This window comes from Bactrocera neohumeralis, chromosome 4, assembly GCF_024586455.1.
Source record: "Bactrocera neohumeralis isolate Rockhampton chromosome 4, APGP_CSIRO_Bneo_wtdbg2-racon-allhic-juicebox.fasta_v2, whole genome shotgun sequence".
In the NCBI taxonomy this organism is placed as follows: Eukaryota; Metazoa; Arthropoda; class Insecta; order Diptera; family Tephritidae; genus Bactrocera; species Bactrocera neohumeralis.
In genome coordinates this window covers 81,196,781-81,223,144 of record NC_065921.1, presented here as the reverse complement: position 1 = coordinate 81,223,144, position 26,364 = coordinate 81,196,781, and the positions used below count along the sequence as shown (strand labels likewise).

Sequence of the window (26,364 nt, the reverse complement as noted above, 5' to 3'; positions counted from 1 at the left end):
TTTGAACTAACTGGAAGCTTATGGAACTAGTGCGCTTTTTTTATAGGTTACCTCAGTTTTTGGTTCACACATACATTTATATACCGTTTATCGCTCATATACTATAAATTCAATTATCGAATTTCAAATTTTATTCAAATATGTTAAAAAAATAACAAATCGTAAATTTGTTTTTGCTTCCTAGGATTATGGTTTGGATATCTTTGATATGTATCGAAAAGAAAGGAAAACATGTCTTTGTACGTATTACACCGGAGTATTCTCGAAATTGCTGAGTAAATTTCATTTTCTCCTCTCTACCGTTTACCAAAATCCTTCTTTAAACGCTAAGAACATTTACAACCCGTTTGAACTGCATGAGCCTAAAGTTATGCAACGTTTATAAGCAGCATTTGCTAATATTTCCTTGATGTGAAAATAATGTTCTAATTAGTTTTATATTTTTTTGCATTTATGAGTTTGATGTATTATTAGCTCATAGTGTATATTTCTCTTGATAACAAATAATATAATTAAATGAATGTCAACCTTCAATATATATTGTTCAAATATCAGTTAACCATACTTTATTGCCCGCCTCTGTAAATATGAGTGTTCTGATAAGTTCTACGGGTGTTTGTACCAGCTAAATGTTGGGTTGCTACAAAAATAACAAAAGTTTGAGAGGTACTGTGCTCCTGCACTTGTGATGAAAGCAAATATTTATTTAAAAGCTGTTGATTCAGAATTCCTGTGCACATTCGTAATATATAAATAGATTTGTATATATAGACATACAATATATGCATTCACACAAAACAAAACCTTACAAAATTTAAACCGAATGTTTTCCTTGCAGTACTTCGGATATGTAATTTTGGTTATCGGCTACAAAAAAACTACCTAAGCAATGGACTAAAGAGAACTTTTTCATGTATACAAATGTGTATGAATTTATGTACAGTTGCACACAAGTACAGGCAAACATTCTTGCGATTCGTACCCTGTCGGAAATTTTTAAGTTTCTATCAACACTTAAATTTTTTCAAAACAATCAGTTTTTCATTCAAATATGAGAAAAAGTTAATAAAAAAATCTAAATAATAATAGAAACGAAAGCTTAAAAAAATAATTAACTTAAAATATTTTTAACAAAATCGCATAATAACTATTTCATATCAAAAAATATTTTTTAAATTAAACTAAAAAAAATTTAATTAAAAAAATTAAAACATGCAAAATTTTTTTTTTCAAAATTCAAAAATATTTTTTGTGAAAATATAATTATTATGTTTTTGAACTTAAGAAATCAAGTTGAATTTATTTTTAATATAATATATGTACATATGTATGTACGTGTGTACATACATAATTTTATTCTTAAATTTAATTTTCAATAATTTAAAAAAAATAATATTAAATAATTTTGGATATGTTCTACACTTTATTGTAACAAGTTTAAAAAAACATATTAATTAAATTAAAATTAATTAATTAAATTGAAAAATTATTAATTAAATTAAAATTAATTAATTAAATTGAATTTATTAATAACTTTTTTTCAAAATTTGCTACAATAGCTAATCAGTTTACAACTGATCTAAAAATATTTAATATTGATTTTTAAAAATTATTTTATCACATACATACATACATACATACATACATATGTATGTATGTGTGTATATTGCTTTATTGTAAAAAGTTAAAAAAAATACTAATTAAGTTTAATTAAATTAATTAAAAAAAATTATTACTTAAATAATAAAACAATTACTAGTTAAATTAATTAAAATTAATTTTAATTAAATTAAATTAATCATTTTTAAATAATTAAAATTAAATTAAATTTGATTAATTTGAAATTTAATAAATTAATTTTAGTTAATTTATAAAAAAATATTAAGTAAATTAATAAAAATTAATTAATTAAATTGAATTAATTAATACTTTTTGCAAAATTTGCTTCAATAAAGCTTAGAACTTATCTAAAAATATTTAATATTAATTTTTAAAAATTATTCTAAATTATATTAATTTAATTAAAATTTTTTCTCAAAATTTGCGCCAATATATTAAAATAAATTAATAGAAATAACATTTTTAAATTAAGAAATAAAATATTTCTTTAATTTTTCACTATTTTTTTCTAACATTTATTGAAAAGAACGTATTTTGTATTAATATTTAACAAATTTTAACGTATTTATAATAATTTATATTAATAATTTATAGTAATTCTATAATCATATATAATTTGTAATAGTTTTCAAAAACTAATATTAAATACTTTTAGAAAAAAACGATATTTTTAAACTTTTGTGAGATATCAATTTATTTTATTTTTATATTACGTACAAAAATAACAATGCGAACAATTCTTTTTATCATCAAAAAAATTTCTACAGGGTACACAGCCAGCATTACTCATTTCACACAATGCCTTCGGTTCGTTTCGGTAACCACACACTATGTTATTGCTAAACAACAGCCTGTACTCATACGAAACATTTGCTTATATAAATACATATATAAATATGCACATAAATATATAGCATGTATTTATAGGGCAGATAAGTATTCACGAGTGTTTCGTTCTCTTGCGTTCGTATCAACACTATCCGTTGGCATTTGCGTTTATCGCGTCGTCTGCGAGTTCGCTGACATCGAAAATAACGCAGTGCCCGCAGTATTGTCGCGCACAGCAATGGAAAAGGAGGATTTTATAGAGGAAGTACGCAAGCGAGAATTTTTATGGGATAAGAAAAAGATACCATTGGGAAGTCAGCAGCAGAAAATAATCGATAAACTATGGCAAGAAGTAGCGGACGTTTGTAAAATAACAAGTGAGTACACAGTTCAATGCATAAAAATATATTTATTGAGGAAATGTAGTATATTCTTAAGCTTGTATACAAAAATAAATTTAGAAATATAGAAGAAATTTTCATTGAAATAACAATGTTCGGCGTTTGTATCGCACATGTGGAGACACACAAATGTGTAAAGGCTAGGCAAAAAAACACCACTGCGAGTAATTATGGGCGCTTGATGAGTGTACGGCGTGGTAGCTAAAAGAAAAACGCATAAATCTCGCGTTATGCGTATATACATACATACATACATACATATGCACATATCGACCACTTGTATCATCGATTATTTCGTAGTTTGCGGAGAGCGACTTTGTGTGTTTGCAGATAATTTGCATGTGCGTGCAAGCGTGATACCGTTATCGCTGGAACTTTTCGAATGCGTTTTAGAGCTCCTCTAAGTATGTATGTATGTACGTATGTATGCACATCTATAAATAGTTTTAATCGCGAAATATTTATCGTCACTTCAATGGGAATGGCGGAACCAGAGCTAATTTTCGTGCTTCAGCTATCATATACTATATATAGTACCGTTATTATACTATAGCTAAGTTCTATATTCCAAAAATACAACATTTTTAACCCCTGTTTTCTACTTTGCACCATTTTCAGAGTCCACAGCCAAAATAAAGTGGCGTAGCTTACGCGATCAATTCCTGAAGGAATTAAAAAAGGTGCCAGTCTACACCAGCGGCGGTAGTTATTACATTGACGAGCGTGAAAAACCGAAATGGACACATTTTAACAGTTTAATTTTCTTGCTCAATACCCACACGCCCCGCAAACAAGTTATTGATATTAGGTCCGAATCGATAATTGATATACGTTCGTCCGATTCGGTGAATAGCTGGGATGAGAACAAAAGCCAAATCGAAGATACGCCACCCACAGTAGAGACGTCTGAAACTACCGACACATACAATCACTTTCCCAGCATACGGAAAGTTTACACGCTGGACGAGGAATTTGAGAATGCCAACTCGTGTGTAACCGAATGGAAACATGAGCCCGCGGAAGCGAATGTGTGCGATGAGGGTAGATTACAAATAGAATATGAACCACCACCTTTTGTTGCGGTCGCACCACAAATGGCAGATCCGAAATATGCGAAGAATAAACGTGGCTACACATGCAGCGCCGAGGAATACGGCGAGTCGGCGGCCGCACAACTGCGCGATGAACTGTCCGATTGCCCGAGCAAGAAGGCAGCAATTGAGGCTGTCGAGTCGAATGAGGATAATGAAAATTTACTGTTCTTTCGCTCACTTTTGCCCTATATGAATCGCTTGGATATAGTGCAGCAGTTGCGGGTGCGTACGCGGTTTCAGGAGATTTTAATGACGGAATTGGGTACTACCAGACAGTATTGAGGAAGATTAAAGATTTCTATCAATCACATACTCACGCAAATTATATTTAAATTGTAAATAAAGATTTTTTTAAATAATACCAGATATTATGACCACACCCCTTACTTGTCACATTCGTTTTTTTTTTCCAAACCGCTAAGATTGTCTTCTTAGACGTGCATATTTAAAAATCCATTATAAATATTTTTTTTTCCTCACATAAAGTTGTTGAGTTGATAGTCCTTGGCATTCGGGTCCGCTTTAGTAAGATGACTGCCAAGAATCGGCTTCAAAGTCATATTGTTTGACGCAAACGGATCTTTGGTTACGTATAGTCAACTGCTTGGGAAGACGGGCGACCAGCTTCAGTCATGCTCGAGAGTGCCAAAAGTGGCTATCAAGGCGGATAATGTGACAAAAGTCCGCGAAGTCGTATCGACAGACGCCGTTTGAAGGTGCGCAAGTTAGCTGAATCAGTAGACCTCTCAAAAGACGAGGTGTCCGCGCGTTTTCTTATTGCATACAACAATCCCAGCAGAATGACTACTTTGCAGCATTGTTTGATTCACCTTAAGCACAATCGGACAGATTTTTTGCGGCATTTTGTGACCATCGTTGCGTCCCTTGGTGCACACCAGATACCAAAAAGTCGTCGAAACAGTGTACTGGACTGGTCGAAACTGTTCCGAAGAAGTTGAAGCAAATGTTATCGGTCAGAACGGTGATTATCAACGTTATAGGAGTAATCTATAAAGTCTATGCAGAGACCACGAAAAACGGTCTATATTTTTGGATCGATTTAATACGGAGAAATTGGTCTTCCAGCTTGCCAATGTACCAGCTTAAACGTCCACCGTAATCATGGCCAAAATGTTCAAACGAAGCTCCATTCAATTTCCCCTAATTCGGTTTGTGGAATTTCTCTTTGTTTACAAACTTGAAGAAATCCCCTGTAGAAATTAGACCCGAGTGAGAGGTTATCGCCGCCACCTACTTTTTAGGCCCGTTACCAGCCAACTGTCTGTTAAGTTCTAGGCAACTTAACCAAGACTCCTTTCAGATCGCAACCGACAGGTTGCGACTAACCAGGCATTGCGAAAACGGTCCTAAGTTTCGAACTAAGCTGTGCCTTCAATTCCTCTACAAATTTTATTCCGAAGGTTTCAGATTTATCAGACAGTCCTCACTATTGCATGTTAGTATAGAAATCTGTGCCCAAAGCACGCTGCATTATCGACGTAAACTTCTTACGAGCGCTTACCCATATGACGACTACTTTGTATGCCGTGCAATAATAATAAATGCAACGCTGTCTGCCAAATTTTACAATAATGCCGAGACGCATATAAAGTTGCACGCGAGCGCATATATGCTTAGCCCCGGCTGAGTATGCATCGGCTGACAGTTGTTTTTGCGACGATGTGCAGTTGTTGGTATTTTTCAAAGTCACAGCTGCCGCGTGGAATACAAATGCAATGCCGTCAAAAACCAACAACAACAACAATATCAACAACTTGTAAGTATACTAAAAATATGCCATTACTATGCAGACTGAGTACATGCCTGACAAGAGAGTGCAGCTGAGCGCGCAGTGGTTCACTTGCGTAGAAAAAATGAGACACCACTAAAGCCGTTAACATTTAATGAGTGCTTTGCAGACTGTTAAAACAGCTGTTTGTTTATTTTATTTTTTAACAGCGTCGTCATTTTGCAGCGAGCGACTGAGCACGTGAGCGACTCATGTTAAGGCGTGTTTTTATTTTTATTTGTATGAGCGAAAGAGTGTGAGTGCAGCGAGAGTGAATAGAGTGTGCTGTTATTAACATTTTCGTGCAGGTATTACTCACTGTTAGGCAGAGAGCACATAATAACGGCTGTTTGGGGTTGAGGGTTGAAAAGTGCATGTACACACCAACACAGCTGTCGCTGCTGCCGACAGGATATTCGGCCAGCCAGGATGTTTTGCCTTCAGCAGCAGGTCGTGCGGTCGTCGACAGTTCAACTTCAGTTTGCTGTGCCACTGCAACGTTCAGTCAGTTTAACGCTTTGTGGCGCCGTGTGCGGCTGTAAAAATTTCGACTCCGTTAATTAGTTCACTTTTAACACGGCAACGTGCGGTTGTTTTCAAAACTCAGAAGCGAAATTTTGTACTTATTTTTGGCAAAGGTGAAATATATTAGCGTTGTTTAACATAGAAAAATATATTTTTTGTTAAAAAATTAAAACAGCAATGTTTTCAATTTCGTTGTTGTTGTCTAAATCGCAAAGAAATGCACAAAAGTGACGTCATACTTTGCATTCACAAGCAATTTGTGCCAATTTGTTTTTAGCATTGCTTTGTTAAACTAAGCGATTTTGCTGGCGAGTGTCTTTGAAAATCATATTTATAATAAGAATTTGTGAAAATTGCTGGCAATATGCGAATTGGCAACTGCAACCACAACAAAGGTGACAACAAAACAACTGCAGTGGCAAAAACAAAGTGTGTGGCAAATATTTAGCAGTTTTGAGTTTTGTTGTGTGCGGCAAGCAACGCGAAAGTGAAAAAAACACAGCGATATTTGTATGTGTTTGTGGTAGTGTGTGTGTGTGTTCATAAGATCGTGTTGTAGCTGCACTGTGAAGTATTTTGCACCTTTTCTAGGTTAAAAACCAGCTAACGAGCTAAAAAAGGAGAACGGAAAAATTTACTATTGTAAATTAAAAGTAATTACAAAGAATTATAATGTTTCAAAAAGTGCAAACTTAAACCAAACTAAAAATAATTAAAAAAAAACAGAAATTGTAATAAAATACCGACTAATATAGTCATATCATTTTTTATTTGTGAAATTTAAATTATATATATATATATATATATAAATAAATAAGCAAATATAATTATGATATTAATAATAATAAAAAAGAAATAATTATAAATATTTTGTAAAATTTAAATAAAATATTTTTTTTTAAACAATTGGACAAAAAAGCAGCTTTATTTTTTATTTTATCTTACTATGTACAATTATTTGTTTGTAACAATTGGAAAAGAAAGCAATTTTAGTTTGTGAAAAAATGTTATAAAACAAATCAATTATAATTTCAAAAATAACTTAAAATACATTTTTTTCACACACTAAAATTCTATTTTTTTGTTCAGTTGTTTAAAAACAAAAATAATTTTGCATAATAAGATGTAAAATAATTTCCATAATCATAAAATACCAATAAAATAATAATGTAAATTAATTAATTAATACAATAAATTATTTCATTTGTAAAAATTAAATGAAACATTTCTGTCTTTAAAACAACCAAAAAAAAGAAAAAACAATTAAAAACACAATTAATATGCGAAAAAATAAAAAAATGTGCATTTAATAGAAAAAAAAAATTTTATATTTATTTTTTTATTGGAAAGAAAACAAAAATATATTATGAGTTAACTTAAATAAAACATTATATTGTAAATGTTATAAATTAAATAAACTAAAATTAAATTAAATAAGTAAAACATAATTAAATTATAAAAACCTCAAAAAAATTAACTTTTGTAAAAATTTCACAAAATGCATAATGATTTTTACAGAAGAATTTATAAAGAAACAGTTTTAAATTAAAAAAAACTCCAACATTTTTAAATTTAAAATTAAAAAAAAATTGAAAAAAGTAAATAATAAAATAAAAATAAATGGAGATCATGTACATATGTATAAAAGTTGTGTAAAATTATAAAAAATATTTAATATTTTGTAAAACATATATGTATATAATAAGAAAAATATAAAACTTGTGTAAAAGAAATAATAAAGAACTGTCAACATTTAAAAAAAAATCATTAAAAAATTTTAATTGAAGGCTGCCAAATAAAAGTATAGAAAAATTAAAAAAAAATTATAGTCATAGTCATTATAGAATTCGAAAAAATATAATTATAAAAATTAAATAATATATAATATATATAAATTATATAATCAAAACAAAAACAACACTGTGAACGTTTAAAAAAAAATATTTATATAAACATTTATAAAAAATAATTTATAAAAACAGTTTGAAATTTCCCAAAAAACAATAAAAAAAATTAAAATTATAATTCATATAAAATTATAACAAAAATATGCAAAAATTTATAATCAAAAAATTAAAAAAAGAAATGTAACGTTTAAACAAATCTTTATATTTTGAAAAGACCAAAAGAATATGTATAGGACCAGTGAAATTAAAAAAAAAATATGTAAATAATCAGCACAAATTAAAAAAAAATGTATATAATCAGAAAAGTATTAAAAAAAAAATATAATAAAAAATACTTTACATAATTAGAAAAAAATATTTACCGATTAAAAATATGATTCTAAAAGTTGAAATTTAAAAAAAAAACTAAAAACTCTTAAGATTATAATTTGCTTAACTATAAAATTCTACGAAAAACAAAAAAATATATGTACGTATAAGAAAAAATTATATCATCAGAAAAAAATTAAAAAAAATATTTACCAGAGGAATATGAATAGAAACAGTTTGTAATTTCTAAAAACAAAATTAAAAACTCTGAAATTACAATACAAAAATCCAATTTAAATAATCAGAAAAAAATAAAAAAAATTTTGTAATCAAAAAAATAAACAAAACCTTGTGAATGTTTAAAACAGTATTCATATTTTGCAAAAACCTTAAAATAGAAAAATATTTCCAATCCAAATATTTATTTTAAAAATAAATATTAATTAAAAATAAATATAATGAATTATACAATCGGAAAAAATTAAAAAAAATTGTAATAAAAGTGAATTTAAAACGACTGTGATCGTTAAAAAAATATGTAAAACAAAAGCCTTAAAAATATAAAAAATAATAAAATTCCAAATATTTACTAAAAATTAAAAAAAAATATATATAAAAATAAAAAAATTCATTAACATTTAAAAAAAAACTAATATTAACAGGCAAAATAAAAAAAAACTGTCTGCGTTATTAATATTTGTTACAAAAAAATATATACATATACATACATATATGTATATATACAAACAAAAAATATTAATTAAAAATTAAAAAAATATTGAATTGTAGAGCTAAAAACGAAAATTAAATATGCAAAACAAAATTAAAAATAACTGCGCGAAAAACATAACGTTGTTGTTATTGTAGCGGAAGAAGAGACAGTCCTTGATCGGATACAATTTTAGGTCCGATCCGGTTACTTAGACCGGACTGTCGTGGGAACGGAAAAAAACTTCTTTGGCAATTGGAAACAGAACATGTTTAAGAGCTGTGCTTCGTAGACTCTTTCTTATAGCAAATGCTGGAAATATTCAAATCCCATTGCAGAACTGCAATTTTTTTAACAAAATCAGCGTATTGAAACCGTATTTTTATGGATACAAAGCGTAAAAGCTGCACATTATCACCAAGTAGCCCAGAAGGAGCTTTTGACCTTATAATTTTGATATTAGAAGTTTCAGACCATAACTTTTTCGTTGAACTGATAAATTCAGCATTTTGATATTCAATACTAAGAAAATCGTAAGATGCCAACTTAATCAAATAACACAAAGGAGAAAAAGGCTTATATACCATACATGTCTTTCATAGAAAGGCAGCCAACTTCAAGTTAATGACATAAAAATCAAAAACCTTCTGATTTAAATTGGTCCGTTTGTATAAGTTTATGTCAACTAGTCTGTCAGTTTTGTGGATATCGAGATGAAAATTTACACACGGTCTCTTTTCTTTAAGAAGCTGCTCATTTGTCGGTATTAGCAATATCGGACCATTATAGCATATAGTTGCCATAGAAACGGAACGATCGAAAACGGGAGCTTATATGGAAAAATTTTTCAATTGAGCAGATATTTTCACGAAATTTTGCATGGAGTTATTAGCTAAAGCACTGATGCTATCTCCGTGAAAAAGGTTTAGATCGGATCACTATAGCATATAGCTGCCATACAAACTGACTGTTCAAAATTGAAAAAAAAAAAATCTTTTTACAGCCTTTCATGCTATAAGAAATGCATATCTCAAGAATATTATAGCTTTAGTGTAGCCGAAGTACGTTTTTTTCCTAGTTTTAATAACATCTTTCAACCTAACCTCAATTTCAAATATATTTTTTGTTCGTTGTAGTACACGTTTTTGTTGCCAATAATGAGCAAGAGGAAATTTGTTTGGCATTTTTTTGCAGCATTTTTACGTAAAATTTACATTTTTAATTTTTGAAGAAATATTCATCAATAGCCAAGCACTACAGTAGGCGCGACTCTTCTTTTACATACATACATTTGTAAACATGTTTATTGAATTGTTAGCAAATGGATTTTATTTTCCTGTTTATCGAAATATACCCATGCCAACTTTTTTGAAGGTATATATATACATATATGTATATATATATGTATTTGTAGATATGTAGCTACTTCTTCTTGCATAGTGTCTGCATTCATTAGACCACGGCACATCTGCTGCTGGCACTCTCCTCCTGCCCTTACGCCGCCACATAAAATCAACGATTGGCGAACAACAGCGTTTGATTCATTCACCGCTCTTTTTATGTGTAATACATCCATACATACATACATATGTAGTTCTGTGTAAACCAGTGCGCTCTCCGCTTTACTTTCCCTGCCGCGCAGTAGCGTCGCCGTCGTGCCTTACCAGCCAGTTCTTGCGCCAAGCGTGTGTCCATGCTCATGCATTCTGAGCATTTCAACAACTGTTAAGGCGCTTTGACACGCCAGCAAACAACAACAAGCGCTGAGAGGACATACACTGGCACATATGTATGTGTATGTATGTGTGTGCGCTTGTGTGGTGTGCGGAAGAGGGCAAAAGGCGCACACAGGCATACAGTACGAGCGCAAAGTAAGCGCCACAGAGACTCATCGTGTACTTTTTGTCGTCACCATTCACTTAATAAATCGAATTTCCATTTGGTAACTATAACAACAGTAACAACAAATGTGCAACAACAAAAGAAAGTTATATATGAAAAATATATTTTGTGTCTGTGTGTGTGTGGCAACATGTGCCCAAGTGATTATGTCTACTGCCATTAGTATTTATTGTTGTTGTCAGTGATTGTGTGCAACTATTGTTGTTGTGCGGTGTCTATTAGTGTTGTTGTTGTGTTCTCCTGCACTATTCTTTATCACATCTGCCAATGTTTGCAAGTCGCTTTTGGTTTGTTTTGCTACTTCGCCGGTGATAGCGGTACTTTGACGTATAAAACTGTGAAGCAGTGAAAAAGAAAAAAGTGAAAATATAATGGAATTATTGTTTTTGTTTTTTAGCAATGCGGAAATGAAATTTAGATTTTGAAATACAAAGGAAAAATACAGTATAAATATTAAAAAAAATATACATATATAAAAAAAATTAATTAAAAATACAAAAAAAAATTAAAAATATAAAAAATAAAAAAATACAAAAAAAAATTAATTAAAAACATTTAAAATACAAAAAAATTATTAATTAAACAGGAAAATTAAATAAATCAACAAGCAACAACAGATACAAAAAATGTCTGCAGTCAGCAGTCGCAATCAGAAAATGGAACAACAGGTGAGTGTTGATAAGAAAAAATACAACTAAAATCGCTTTTTATGCAAAATGCAGCATTTTTTTAGCTGAAAACCTTTAAAAAAAATTTCATAATGTTTTATTGAAAGTTTGAGAGCATCTTGTGGACATCGTTCAAAGAGGACTCACCCTGTCAAATATAATCTTAATATAAAGCCATAAAAGAAGGAGATCTCTTTCAGCCCTCATGACCAAGTGCTTAAGTCTTGACCTCCCAAACGCAGGACAGTCAAGACGGAAGTGTTGAGTGTTTCCACCTCATCTTCTTCTATACAGCTTCTGCAGATAGCGTCTGGTAGGTTTCCCAGCCTTACTGCGTGGACCCCAATAGGGTAATGGGCTAGCCTTACTGAGGGCAAAGAGATCACTAGGCCACTTGCGTTCGATCTTGGGTCACAAGGCTTTTGCGACAGCGCATGTGCCAATGGTGGCCTAGCGCCTATTCAGTAATAGAAGAACACAAGCGGATAAGGGAGTACCGAGCTAACTCATCAGTTTTACAGTTTCCTGCGATTCTGCTGTGGCCTGATATCCATACAAGTGTTATTACACTCGATGCTATTGAGAGCGAGGTTAGGCACTCTTTGACTAGCCCTGAACGCACTGTTAATGAGTTCAAGGCTAGTATCGCCGATCTGCTATCTGAGTGGATGGTCACTTCTCTGAAGAAGGCTGCACTCCGGAGCAGTAAATCTACTGCTACCTTAATGGCTGCAACCTCGGCCTGGAAGACATTGCAATAGTCAGGAAGTCTGAAACTGAAGTTGATAAAGAGCTACTGGCCCTCTCCTTTAACCTTATTCCAACGATTCCATGATCCAAGTGAAGAAGTCAAACTGAATGGCTAATGGCTTCTACTACGATTGAATGATCCAAGTGACTGAGGTATGAAAAAGTGAGGGTTTGGTATGCAGACCCGTGTTCGCCGCTGCTGAGTCTGATGGCTTGGTACTAGATTCTTGATCTCACTCCGCAAAAAGATCCATTTTAGCGCTGTTGGCATCAGGTCATGACAAGAACAGTATAATAAGCGCACAAAAACGGGCCGTTCGGAAACGGAGTCTACCGTCAGCACTTCTTCCTTCAAACCCTCGCTGGGCAGCAAACGTGAAAGGGAGAACTCTTCACTTGAGGAGTACCTTCGTAGTAGCACAATGCAATTGTATAAACAGTAGATGGAATTGAGGGTAGTATAGTGGGATCAAGTACCAAACTGCTAGTACTAACGGGCAAGTTACCAACAAGGAACTGTCATGAGGAACGAATAGTCGTTCTCAGTGGCAGTCAACTGTCACTTCAGGCAATCTCGGTTGTTGAAATCAAATCAATTATGGTACTGGAGTGCTTAAAAATAATATAATAGAGTTGCCACTGTAAAGAATATCATACTAGCTTGGATCCCTGTGCAAAGAGGAATCAATGGAATTGAGTTAGCCGATCTCCTGGCGAAAGAAGGTGCGGCAATCAGTCTGAAAGGACCCAAAAAAACATACAAGGCAATCAATAGACCGGTCTTTAACTACGCTGCGCCAATCTGGTCGCTTGGATGCAGTGCAATGCAAACAAGAATGCTACAGACATGTCAGAAGACTGCATTTCGGACTACCTCGTGATGTCTCTTGATGTCTTCCATCGAAATATATGCCCAGCGTGCAACGAGTCCCCCGCATGACACCATCTCTTTTCACGACCTCCCAACCATATACATCTGTCATCCCTCTCCCTACGATCCGATTCCGTCGAAGCAGCACGTTTCCTGGGTCTACCATTGGATGACCTCGATGGCAACTTATCTAATCCTTACCATCCTAACAGGGAATAGTTAACCTTTACAACAACAAGCCGAACCGTTCTTCACCGTGGGTTCCCACACGTTATGAGAGTAGAAAATGCCACTTGCAACAAGTACCTGGGTTTCGACAGGCATGGATGTTTCTGTGAGAGTATGATAAAAAATGGAGTTTCTTGACCCATGAAGGCAGTTTGTAGGATTTTATACAGGTCACTGCAGGCTGCGGTGTCATCTGCACTGTTTAAGGTACTGTCCACGGATCTATGTCGCTTTTGCAAAGGAGGTCAGGAAATCGGGTAATTAAATTCGGTGAGAGAACACCTTACCATTGTCGGAACCACTACTATCAAACCACCATAACATAAAAAACCAACGAATAAAAATCAAGTTCCTGTAAATACTAATATTTTGTATTTGGTGTTAACATATAGTTTCAATTTCTTGTTTTTTGTTGTTCCTTGCTTTTCCTAATTGCTCGAAAACATTCGAAGAGAACATTTTCAGTCAATTTATACATTTAAATTTGTGTACCTCCAGTAAATACCTGCAACAACTAATTGTTACGATTGACCAAACACACTAAGCTTGTAGAATTAAGGAAGAAAATCGAACAAAACAATTTATTCGATTACTTGACAACCGAAGACAGGAGGCAATTACAATTTTCAGTGAAAACATGCAAAGAAAAACATATTTGCAGGTATAGGAATAACAGTAACTATGTAGGTATATACGTTAGTGCGTCTATATGAAACTAAACTCTCATGAATAAATTTGCGTATACTCGTATATGTACTTCTATTAAGAGTGTGAGTGACATGAGCCTGCAGGGATGTCAAACCAATAGCCAATATCATGGAAGAGTTTCCCGTTGGGAGTTCACAATCACGTTTGCCTATCTATGTACTCAAATGACTAACTGTATATGTTATGAAGACTATCTATAGTCTGTGTATAATGTGGGCAAAAAATAGTAAGACTTTTCTATTAAAATTTCGCGTGAAAAGCCATTCGTCGAAATACTTTTTTTTAAGTTGGTATGATCGTCAGTGACATCTGTGTTAAATTACACAGCAAAATAACCTCTAGTGTTTAGTGTACACTTGTCTTTCTGAAGGACATCAAGTGCTTTCGGCGATTTTTACGATGAGCGAAATCATTTAACAAAGAAGTTTCATTAAATTTTGTTTGCGGAATCAAATATCTGGTGTCGAAACGTTCAGAATGTTGGAAAAAACCTTCGCTGATAATTGTTAGACGCGAACAAGTTTTTTTGATTGGTAGAAATTAGTCAAAGAGGGTCGAGAACGCGTTGATGATGAACCACGTCCAGGACGGCCATCAACATCAACTGATGATCAACACGTCAATAAAACAAAGGAATTGGTGCTTGCGAATCGACGATTGACAGTCAGAGATGTTACTGGCATTGTTCGAATATCAGAAGGATCAGTGAAAACTATTTTTAAAAGCCATTTGGGCCTAAGAAAAGTGAAAGCCGGATCGGTTCCAAAGTCACCCAATTTTTCGAAAAAACAGCGTCGCATTAACGTCTGTGAAACAATGCTTTCCGAGTACCAAGATGTCATGAAACATTTTGTTATTGGCGATGAGTCTTGGATCTATGCTTACGATCCGGAAACAGACGATCAATAAGCCAAATATCGCGGCAAAGTTGAGCCGAAGCCGAAAAAACCACGTCGAAGCAGGTCAAAATTCAAGATTATGTTGACAGTTTCCTTCGATTATCGAGGTGTGTTGCACTACGAATTCCTTCCGATCGGCCAAACTGTCTATCAGGAATACTATTTGAGTGTTATGCGTCGTTTACGCGAAGCTTTGCGTATAAAGAGACCGGAACTATGGGCCGACAACTCTTGGTTTATGCACCACGATAATGCAGCGTCGCATACTGCATTGATTCTTCGTGAGTTTTCCGCCAAATTTTCAACCAATATCGTGCCGCAACCACCGTATTTGCCTGATTTAGCTCTATGCGACTTCTGGCTATTCAGCAGACTCAAACGACCGCTCTGGGAAATCGGTTTTGAGTCAATTGAAGACATTAAACGTGACTCAGTAAACGCAGTGCAGGCTATTCCGGAAATTGGCTTTAACGACCGTTTCGAGGGTTAGACAAAACCTTGATATAAGTGTATTGTGGCCAAGAGAGATTACTTTGAGGAGAACAACAGAGATTTTCAAGAATAAATTAAGAATTTTAAAATTTGAAATAAGTCTTACTATTTTTTGCTCATAATTGTATGAAGAGCAAATGGTGTTGTTGACCAGACTATGAGAGAAGATTGAAAGGAAATAAATCTGTAGATCTAAGAATGCCTGAGGATGCTGAAATGTTAATTAGCTTTACTTTCTCATGTTAGGAACATACTCGACTACTTCGCAGTACCCATACTGTTGTCGAGTTTCGAACTAGCAACTAGGTATATAAGAGACATGCTCCTAGCTACTCTCAATACGAATACAAAATAATATTTAAAAGTCACAACCAACTTGTGCTCCATATGTATACTCGAATAATCAGGTATTAAGTGAAAAATGTGGTGAACTCTTAGTTAACGGTACTTAAGTCTTATGAATATCCACAGCCAATTGGAAGTTGGAGAGTAAGCACACAGTTTGCGCACAAATACCGAGCAAAGTTAATTTCCTGGGATTAAATGTGTGACTGGAACTAAGCACATGGTAAATAGTACGAGTGGCAATTGGTAAGCTGAGAAATCAGGATAATACAGGAATAGCAATGAGTTACTGGTTGGAATGCTATATATGTACTTGTATAGGAGACACATGTGGCAAGAGTAAAGGCAAACAAAAGAGTCAATGGAAAACCACAAAAGTATAAATAAATAGAAACCACGAGAATGAAACAGTGCGGACAAATAAAGCATACCAAAATTAAAGCAAAACAAAGAAAGAAATAATAATAAGAAATGAAAGTGAGATGGGGAACAAAGATGAAATTCTATTGTATATTATTTGCAATGAGAGTAGAATGAACTAATGAGCAAAAGAAGCTGAAATGGCGCCAGAAAGGTTCAAAGTTATTAAAGAAATATCGACGCCAATTATACCTACAAATGTCTTAAAGCTCCCCAAGCTCTTTCCAACTGACCATTGGCTTTGGTCCATATATGGAACTAAACTCTGCTTACTCTGTAAATGCATTGCAACCGGGTGCCGGACCCAAAGCACGGCAGAGGTTTTAGATGGGCCTCGAACCCTACCAAGGTGGTTAGTGTGTCCATTCCACACTGCCAATTGGTACTGAAAATGCTTTGCATTCTCAGGGCGCTGATCAACGCATTGATTTGATCCGCTGTGCTTTTGACCATTGGCTTTTATGAACTAAAAGCTTTCATTGTGGCTTTTGTTTACCAGATCAGATAAGAGTTTCAAACGTTAGTTGGAGAGGTGAAGTTAAAAGCTTGTAACAGCAATTAGTCATGCCTAAATACAAGTTCATACTAGAACAGATGGATTAGAACCACAGACCAACAATTGTGAGGGAAAAAATATCGGGCAGAGAAGAAGAGAGAGAAGAGAGATTTTAAAAGTCTTTCTCCCCTATCACTTAAGGAAATTCGAAACTGAGGATCAAGGAAAGAATTATTATTGAAAGAAAGATAGAGAAACACTCAACTGCATCCGATCTGGAAACACTGAAAACTGTTATTGCTTTATTAAAGCTGACAAACCGTGCGGGATGGGATAGATACCGAGAGTTGAAGAGGGAAGCGAGACGCATTTGTAGACAAAAAAAGAGAGACCGAAATTCGTGAGAACGAAAAGCTTGACAAGCTGGCCGACAGGGATAATGCTCGAAAATTCAACGAAAAGATGCTGCGATTAACAGAAGGCTTCAATACCGGAGCATACTCTTGTAGAACCGCTAGCGGTGATCTAGTGTCTGATCTCCGCAAAACTAATACGGCTGTGTAAACTGACGTTGAGCAATACCAAAAGCTCCACCGGGATCGGGAAGGATCCCTCCGACAAGTTCAATACCAAATGAACTTTCAAACAAGGCGACTCCCTATCGAGCAACTTCTTCAAATTAGTCCTGGAGAAAATATTTCGAGCTGCAGAGCTGAATAGAGAAGGTACAATCTTTTATAAGAGTGTACAGTGATATCATTGACCTCAACAACCGCGCCGTTAGTTCTGCTTTCTCCAGACTGGATAACGAAGCGAAGCAATTGGGTCTGGTAGTGAGCGAGAGCAAGATGAAATATCTTCTGTCATCAAACAAACAGTTATCGCACTCGCGACTTTGCTCCCCCGTCACTATTGACAGTCATAGCTTCGAAGTCGTAAGTAATTTGGTCTTTCTTGGAATCACCATTAACACCAACAATAACGTCAGCCTTAAAATTCAATGGAGATCCTACCTCGGACTTAGTAGGCAATTGAGAAGTAAAGAGCTCTCTCGATGAACAAAGGCCAAACTCTCCAAGTCACTCATCATCCCCGTCCTGCTATATGGTGCAGAGGCATGGATGATGACTACATATGATGAGTCGATGTTACGAGATTTTGAGGGAAAGGTTCTGCGGAAGATATATGGTCCTTTGAGCATTGGCAACGGTGAATACCGAATGTATGAGATATATGACGACATTGACATAGTTCAAAGTGTCAAGAGACAGCAGCTACGCTGGCTAGGTCAGATGGTCCGAATGGATGAAAACACTCCAGCTCTGAGCGTATTTGGCGCAGTACCCGGAGGGAGAAGTAAAGAAAGAGGAAGACCTCCACTCCGTTGGAAAGACCGGGTGGAGAAAGACCTGATTAGACTTGGAATCTTCAAAAGACGCCAAACAGAAAAAAAGAAGATCGACCGGCAGTGTCTACGCTAATAAAGCAGAGGAAGAAAAACCTAAACTAAATCCAATCGTTGTCGAGGCTTTGAAATTGGAAATGTATTGCTTAAGTTTATTAAGATATTTCTAGAAGCTCCTGTACACATACATACATATGTACCTACTAAGTAAAATGCGTAAAATCTATTATTCACTCTCTCGACCATGTTTAATGGGCATTCACTCCTTAACGAGTAACTCTAGTTAAAAAGAATGCAGGTTAAAAGCGCAAGCACACTCCTTCCATGACACATAGAAAACAAACAAAGTGAACTATATTCGATAATGCTTCCAAATTTTCAAAGGGAGCATGTGGCAGCACATTTTTCACAATCAGCAGCTTTGTCTGCAGATGAACTCAATGATTTCCATCAACTTCATATCAAATGTTCTCTTGCTTTATTGAGTATTTTTGCTGCATTGTTTTGTTTCTGTTGTTGCTATTTACCTTTGTCACCAAGGAGTCAACACAATCATGTTGGCTTCAACAAATCCATCGGTGTACATAATGTATTGACCTTAATACGCTTGTGCGTTGTCGCCGCCACCTTCTCCTCCTCCACTAACAGCCAAATGTCGGTTTACTATTTTGCTATTGTGCTCCATGGTTAAAGGAAATTGCGTTCATACGGAAATAAGTATGTGTGTGTGCATGTAGGAGAATTGTTGCCATGTGCGTAAATTGGTTAGTTATTTGTGTACTCACACTAATGAACCAGTTGGTGGTTGTTGAACAAAATGTCCAACTAATGTTGGGTATTTGTTAGTCACTTATAAATTTGGTTGGGTAGGAATATTTTATTTTTGAAACCAAAGCTTACTTTCAGTTAACTTAACGCTAACCACAATTTTTGCTTAGTTTAACCTTAATTTAGTTGCACTAGAAATAAAATTTTTTTCTGCGAAGATATTGGGTCGTTCACTAAGTAATTTCTTGGATGACAACAGTTGATTTTATTGAAGTTTTGCGCAGCGAACTTAACACATAACCGCTTTTACTGTTATATTGTAAGGCTTGTTTGTAAAAATTTTTCTTAAATATTATTTTTAAAATTTTTTTGGAAAAATTATTCTAAAAATTTTTTAGGAAAACTATTTTAAAATTTTTTCTTAAAAATTATATAAAAATTTCTGAAAAATTATTAAAAAAAATTTTTTGGAAAATTATTTTTAAAATTTTTCTGAAAAATTATTTTAAAAATTTTTTTGGAAAACTATTTTCAAAAATTAAATAAAAATTTTTCTGAAAAATTATTTTAAAAAATTCTTCTGAAAAATTATTTAAAAAATTTTTTTGGAAAACTATTTTAAAAATTTTTCAGAAAAATTATTTTAAAAATTATTTGGAAAACTTATTTCAAATTTTTTTAGAATATTTTTAGTTTGGTGCCCTATCGAATATGGAAGTTAAAAATTAGCATTTTTGATATATATTTGAAGCAAAAAAGGACCCGGAAATTTTAAATAAATATTTAGAATATGAAACCCATTCGTGCTCGACTCGTGCCGATAAAGCTGATTTTTTTTCCAAAAAGAGTACCGCAAACAGGTCCTCTTAAACATGCTTGATCGTGTGAATTCCGATCCCACTGTTATATAGAGTTTTATAACTGCCGATGAGACATGGTTTATGAGTTTGACGTCCACAATCATGAGAATGGAGGAAAAAACGAGCCAAAGCCAAAAAACCAAGGCCGCTCAAAAATCAAGGTGATGCTTATTGTTTATTCGATATTCGTGGTTTTGTGTATCATGACTTTGTTCCGGAGGGACAGACGGTCAATAAGGAGTTCCATTTTGTAGTATTGAGGCGTTTGTGTTAGAACTGCCTTCGAAAATGGCCGGAATCGTGGAAGAATATTTTATGGATTTTACAAGATGATAATGCACCATCTCCCCAGCCACGATTGTGACCAAATTTAAAGCCAAAACGCAATTAATATTATCGATCAACCACCGTATCCAGAACCTTTGGCTCTCACTGATTTTTTCTTGTTCCCCAAAATCAAAATGGTAAATATACAATTCAAGCAAGGCAAAAATTATGTGATGTGTACGGAGTAGAAGTGTTGACCGAATGCCACTACCAAAATTGGTTTCCAAATTTCGTTCCGCAAATTCGATCGTAAAGATTCACCACGTTCTCGGAGCCCACTTGAAGCTGATGTGGATTTTGGATAAAAAACAAAAATTCCAGTGGTTTTTTAATGTCTAGTATCATAATTTGAGCATGAAAACAGAAACCTAGAAAAAATTTTTTTGTTGACCGTTATAATTGGAGGTTTACATGAAGATATTTCATGCTATTCGCCTTCGATTCGCCATTTATCTGCTCGCTATTGCTTTCTTGTCATAAAAATTACATGTAAAAGCAACATTTTTCTGTTAAAGTTTTTTCGATTCGCTAGAGACTAATGCTTGGCGAATCGAAGACAGCCATTGTCACAGTGTGACAGAAAATAATCCGTCACCTTTTGGTCAAGTAAACAAGTTAGTTTTGTCTGTCGCTGCTGTTTAGAGAAACTACAAGAAACAGTGACTATTCTAGGCAATATTGAAACAGAGATAGTGAAACCAGGAAGAGATCTATTTCTTATTTGTAATTATACTTTCGCACTTAGACCAAAACTTTTTCAAGCTTAAACTGACTACTGGCAAATTAGACGCCGTTAGATATGGTTTTCAAAACTAGTTACTCTCTTTTTTAACTACTGTGCTTCTAAAATATATTTAAGAAATGTTATGAAGAGTGCTGAACTAATTTTTAGGCTATAAAAGCAGAGCAGAGAGAAAATCACTCAACCAAAACTGCACCGGAAGCACTAAGTCATGGAATATTCATGCTGCTCAGGTTTTGACATATTTTTTTAGATCAGAAAAAGTCAGTTATAAAAAATTAAAATTTCAGTGGAAATTTCGCAAAATGTCATGAAGATCGGTTGAGTAGTTCTCGAGAAATTTTGCCAACCGACTCCAAAAACCCAGTTTTGAGAAAAACGCGTTTAAAGACGGCCTAACTAGCCTCGAGCGCTGGAGCGGATCAATTTGAAAATTTAGGACATTATTCTAGAGGTGTTGTAGAATTTAATAAGACAATAAAAAAGTCGATTTTTGGAAATCCGTACACCCCTGTAATCCCTTAAGGGGCCTGTGCCTTCTGAATTACAAAACGAATGCAGAAATGGGGTAGTAAGTAGGTATTGATACCTATGTGGAGCGAGTTACAGTGATTCTGGGTGACATCCTTCATTATCAGCTCTTTCTCTCTTTAACTCTCTCTTTTACGATCACTGTTAGTCTTTCTCTCTCTTCCTCTCTAATAGAAAAATATTATTTTGCATATAGCCTAGTTCTGCGTTCAGTCTGAGGAGGAGTTGAGGTTTCTAAATATATGTGAAAACCAATTTGTATGCCACCGAATGACTGAAAAATTATTATTAAATATTTTACAAGTCACTTCCAACAAACACTTTCCAAAAGTGATCATTGTGAGAAAAATACGGATTTTGGTACAGTAAATCGCGGGGTTTGTATACAGAACCGACCGACTAGTTATTGTCAGTCAGCACACTCGGCTACAAGGCTCGAGCACTATATTTCCACAGTTGAAATATGAGAACCCAACGCCATATTCTATTTCTTCGACTATAATAGGTTTGTATGTATTTCTCTGTATTCATTTAATGCATAATTCATTGCTCACACGCGTATACGTTCGCCGCCTTGGTGTTTCCACAAATTAGTCCTTTGAGGTTTCGAAGCGTTTTAATAGAAATTCAACTTTAATGAAGCTCAACTGTCAACGATAACAATACATACGAGTCTAACCATATGTCTGTACATAGCACAGCGTGCAACAATAACAAGTAATGATAGATTGTTAGCTCGTCTAGCGATTGGATTGTGCAGTTGCGGCACAGCAAAAGGTTTCGGATGAAGGATATTGATTGCCCACATGGCGCAGTCAGCGATTTAATGACCGCAAATGTAATGATCCACAATCTGCGCCAACTATCGTGGGATTATCAACATCGCATATAAGGTTTATATATTGTGTGAAAGATTAAAGCCCACCGTCAACAAACTGATTGGACCTTATCAGTGTGGCTTATATATATATGCGCCAAATCTTGGAAAAGACCCGTGAAAGGAGAATCGACACACACCACCTCTTCGTCGATTTCAAAGCTGCTTTCGACAGCACGAAAAGGAACTGCCTTTATGCCGCGATGTCTGAATTTGGTATCCCCGCAAAACTAATACGGCTTTGTAAACTGACGTTGAGTAACACCAAAAGCTCCGTCAGGATCGGGAAGGACCTCTCCGAGCCGTTCGATACCAAACGAGGTTTCAGACAAGGCGATTCCCTATCGTGCGACTTTTTCAACCTGCTTTTGGAGAAAATAGTTCGAGCCGCAGAACTAAATAGAGAAGGTACCATCTTCTATAAGAGTGTACAGCTGTTGGCGTATGCCGATGATATTGATATTATCGGCCTCAACACCCGCGCCGTTAGTTCTGCTTTCTCCAGGCTGGACAAGGAAGCACAGAAAATGGGTCTGGCAGTGAACGAGGGCAAGACGAAATATCTCCTGTCATCAAACAAACAGTCGTCGCATTCGCGACTTGGCTCTCACGTCACTGTTGACAGTCATAACTTTGAAGTCGTAGATAATTTCGTCTATCTTGGAACCAGCGTAAACACCACCAACAATGTCAGCCTAGAAATCCAACGCAGGATAACTCTTGCCAACAGGTGCTACTTCGGACTGAGTAGGCAATTGAGAAGCAAAGTCCTCTCTCGACAAACAAAAAAAACCAAACTCTATAAGTCACTCATAATTCCCGTCCTGCTGTATGGTGCAGAGTCTTGGACGATGTCAACAACGGATGAGTCGACGTTGCGAGTTTTCGAGAGAAAAGTTCTGCGAAAGATTTATGGTCCTTTGCGCGTTAGCCACGGCGAATACCGCATTCGATGGAACGATGAGCTGTACGAGATATACGAAATCGACATAGTTCAGCGAATTAAAAGACAGCGGCTACGCTGGCTAGGTCATGTTGTCCGGATGGACGAAAACATCCAGCTCTGAAAATATTCGACGCAGTACCCGCCGGGGGAAGCAGAGGAGGAGAAAGACCTCCACTCCGTTGGAATATCCAATTGGCGCCACGTAGCGAGAAGAAGAAACGACTGGCGCGCTGTTGTTAACTCGGCTATAATCGCGTAAGCGGTGTCTACGCCAATTAAGAAGAAGAAGAAAGAAGAAGAACTAATGTGCTCCTTTTGTGCGTATCATATATATATATATATATATATGTATATTAATTTATGTGATTTTATTACAACAATACATACATACAGATGGCTATATAACTCCTGGTAATTAACGTAGCCAGCCATTAAGCGCAAGCAATTACCGCAAGCGCGTACGCAGCTCATTAATGTTGTCTATCGAGCACTAGTCACGCCTACTAAAGGGTGATCCATAACAGAGAAACTTAAAATCTAATGGAAAGTGTTTATTATGATTCAAAAGAGCATTCTTTGGCATTTATTTTTTTGAAGATTATCTCTTTCAAATGTTGGCCGTGGCTATGTCTCAGATGCTGCATTCGTTGAGTCCAATTTTCGATAACTCGTTCGAGCATTTCAACAGGTAACTGTCGGTTGACATGCGTAATGTTTTGCGCCAAGGTCCGAATCGAAGCGGAATTGTCCGCATAGCCTTCAGACTTTACATATTCCCAGAGGTAAAAGTCTTACGGTGTGATATCGCACGATCTTGGTTGCCAATCGACCGACACAAAACGTGAAATTATCTGCTGAATGAAGTGTTCTCTCAATTAATTCATTGATTGAGGCGATGTCTGGGAAGGGACGTCGTCTTGTTGTAACCAAATGTCGCCGAGATCGCGAGCTTCAATTTAAGGGATCAAACAGTCGGTTATCATGGCGCGATAATGGTCACCATTGACGCTTACGTTCTCAACGGCTTCGTTTTAGAAGAAATATGGACCGATGATTCCACAGGCCCACAAACCACACCAAACCGTTGTTTTTTCTAGATGAAAATTTGACCCATGAATTTCTTTTAGTTGCTCTTCGTCCATTGAGCCTGAATTGAGCCTCATCGCTGAACAAAGTTTGGCTCGAAAAAGTCGGATCTTCTTGGTACTTTTCCAGAGCCCATAGAGTGGAGCGATGTCGCTTAGCAAGATCGAATGGCTTCAGTTCTTGCACCAGCTGTATTTTGTACGCTATTAATTAAAGATATCGACGTAAAATGCGGCAAGTCGTTCCATACGTCAGTCCGAGTTGCGGCGAACGGCGCCGAAGCGACTCTCCAAGGACTTCATGTACACTCCCAGCTACGGCTGCTACATTTTCTTCACTGCGTGCTGGACGTGGTCTATTCGGTCGAAAATTATCCATTATTATCGGGTCTCGAGATGGACTATGGTGTTGCTAATAGTACGATCTATAAAAAAAAGCTATTGAAAAAGTAACTCCACTTGAATCACCCGTTACAACGGTTAACTGCCTGCAGCTGTGTCATTTTTAAACAGTTGCCGTATTTATTTAATAACTTTTCGTTTGTTTTACTTATTTTTGACGCACGCAAACTAACCGAACTAACTTCGGCACTTATCATTGCTAAGGTGAAAGTTTGTTTTGAAGTGGCCATCAACTGCAGCGGCCCTACCGCTTTCATTAATTTTAGAAAATCGCTTTCCACGCAGCTGTGCTGTGTGTGCCAAGAACGGAGAACGTGCCACAACAGACCTGCCACCTGCCAACTGCCGCCGCAGGCCTCAAAACAAGCTTATCCAGCTGGAAATGTATACATTTGTGAATAGATATGTAGTTTTGAAGTGCTGCAGAGCATACAACTTTGCTTTGACATTTTAATTTAGAAGAGACCATTAATTTTAATAACCACTAAAAGTTTTGCCGAGCTTCAAAAATGCTCTTTCGCCTACACTTTTCGTTAGCAAACTATTTCACTTAGCTCCTCTAGCACTTTCGCCAAACTACAATTTCATTCTATTGGTGTTATTTACTTCAACTTCTCGGCACACACACACATATGTACAATTGCAATTTATGTGGAAGTTCTTTAGTTGCTCCAAGGTAACTGTTAAACTTTACTAGATACAAAATTATGTAATAAAACGTGCAATTTGTTAGGGATTAGTTGTTTACAAATAATTTTGTAGTCTTTGTGTATGATTCTGGGTAACTCCGGCAAACTAGTTGAGGCGGAAAGCTCTGTGACTGCCTGTGTTTGGCTTAATTATTCAAAGGAAATATGTTTGCACAAATACATTTCATAGAAGTTGTGAGTGTTAATACGCCCAAAATTTACTTGTGTGGTCCTAGTAGCTGAAACTTATTTACCGCTAACTAGTGAAGCATAAAGTTGTGGTTTAAGTCTGGTTAATAACGTATGACTACAGGAAGACTAGTTGGAGTAGTTTAACGGTTGTTAAGGTGCGTAAATTTCTATCACTGATGTGTGAACTGCTTCCTTAAAAAGTCTAAAAGCCTAACAGCAAAGTTCAACTCAAGCCGTAGAATCCCAAACAAGTTTTACCACAGGTTGTTGTACTCCGAACAGGCAGGATTTGTGCGTTCTTATATCGATTAGGTTAGGTTAGTCTGGTAGTTTGATAAGGCAAGCGTTGACCAGTTTTGGTACTTATCGTTACCAGATGGAGTGCCATCACGTAGTTGAATTCTCATATTAGTCGTTCCAAAAGCAATATTTTATTTCCTAAAAATGCACTTTTAGTATTTTTGAGGTAAACTACACTTCCAAAAGTTCGATGTCTAATTTGTGATAGAGCTAGGGACTCATAGAGGAACTGAAGAATGGCATGGACCGTCAATGACTGAAGGGTTGAAGTCGGATTGC

The 26,364-nt window shown here is 35.2% G+C and overlaps 2 protein-coding genes across 3 annotated transcripts in view; both read left to right on the top strand.

The window, feature by feature from the left end:
* Positions 1 to 2,622: 2,622 nt before the first annotated feature.
* On the top strand, positions 2,623 to 4,309 carry LOC126756983 (uncharacterized). Its single transcript, XM_050470525.1, has 2 exons — positions 2,623 to 2,825; positions 3,468 to 4,309. The coding sequence occupies exons 1-2, from the start codon at positions 2,687 to 2,689 to the stop codon at positions 4,223 to 4,225; spliced, it is 897 nt and encodes a 298-aa protein (XP_050326482.1). The 5' UTR covers positions 2,623 to 2,686; the 3' UTR covers positions 4,226 to 4,309.
* A 1,809-nt stretch (positions 4,310 to 6,118) lies between these two features.
* LOC126756978 (protein king tubby) overlaps positions 6,119 to 26,364 on the top strand; it is a 118,384-nt gene continuing 98,138 nt past the window's right edge. For both annotated transcript variants that reach the window (XR_007666665.1, XM_050470518.1), the window contains exons 1-2: positions 6,119 to 6,370; positions 11,482 to 11,752. Coding sequence is in view for 1 of the 2 variants with exons in the window: in XM_050470518.1 (XP_050326475.1) it covers positions 11,711 to 11,752 (42 nt within the window). In the remaining variant the exon portion in view is untranslated. The remainder of the gene's footprint in view (positions 6,371 to 11,481; positions 11,753 to 26,364) is intronic.

Excerpts from the sequence above, each read along its gene's own strand:
- LOC126756983 (XM_050470525.1), top strand. The coding sequence starts at position 2,687 with ATGGAAAAGGAGGATTTTATAGAGGAAGTACGCAAGCGAGAATTTTTA. Across the intron at positions 2,826-3,467 it reads GGACGTTTGTAAAATAACAA|AGTCCACAGCCAAAATAAAG; the intron begins GTGAGTACACAG and ends CACCATTTTCAG.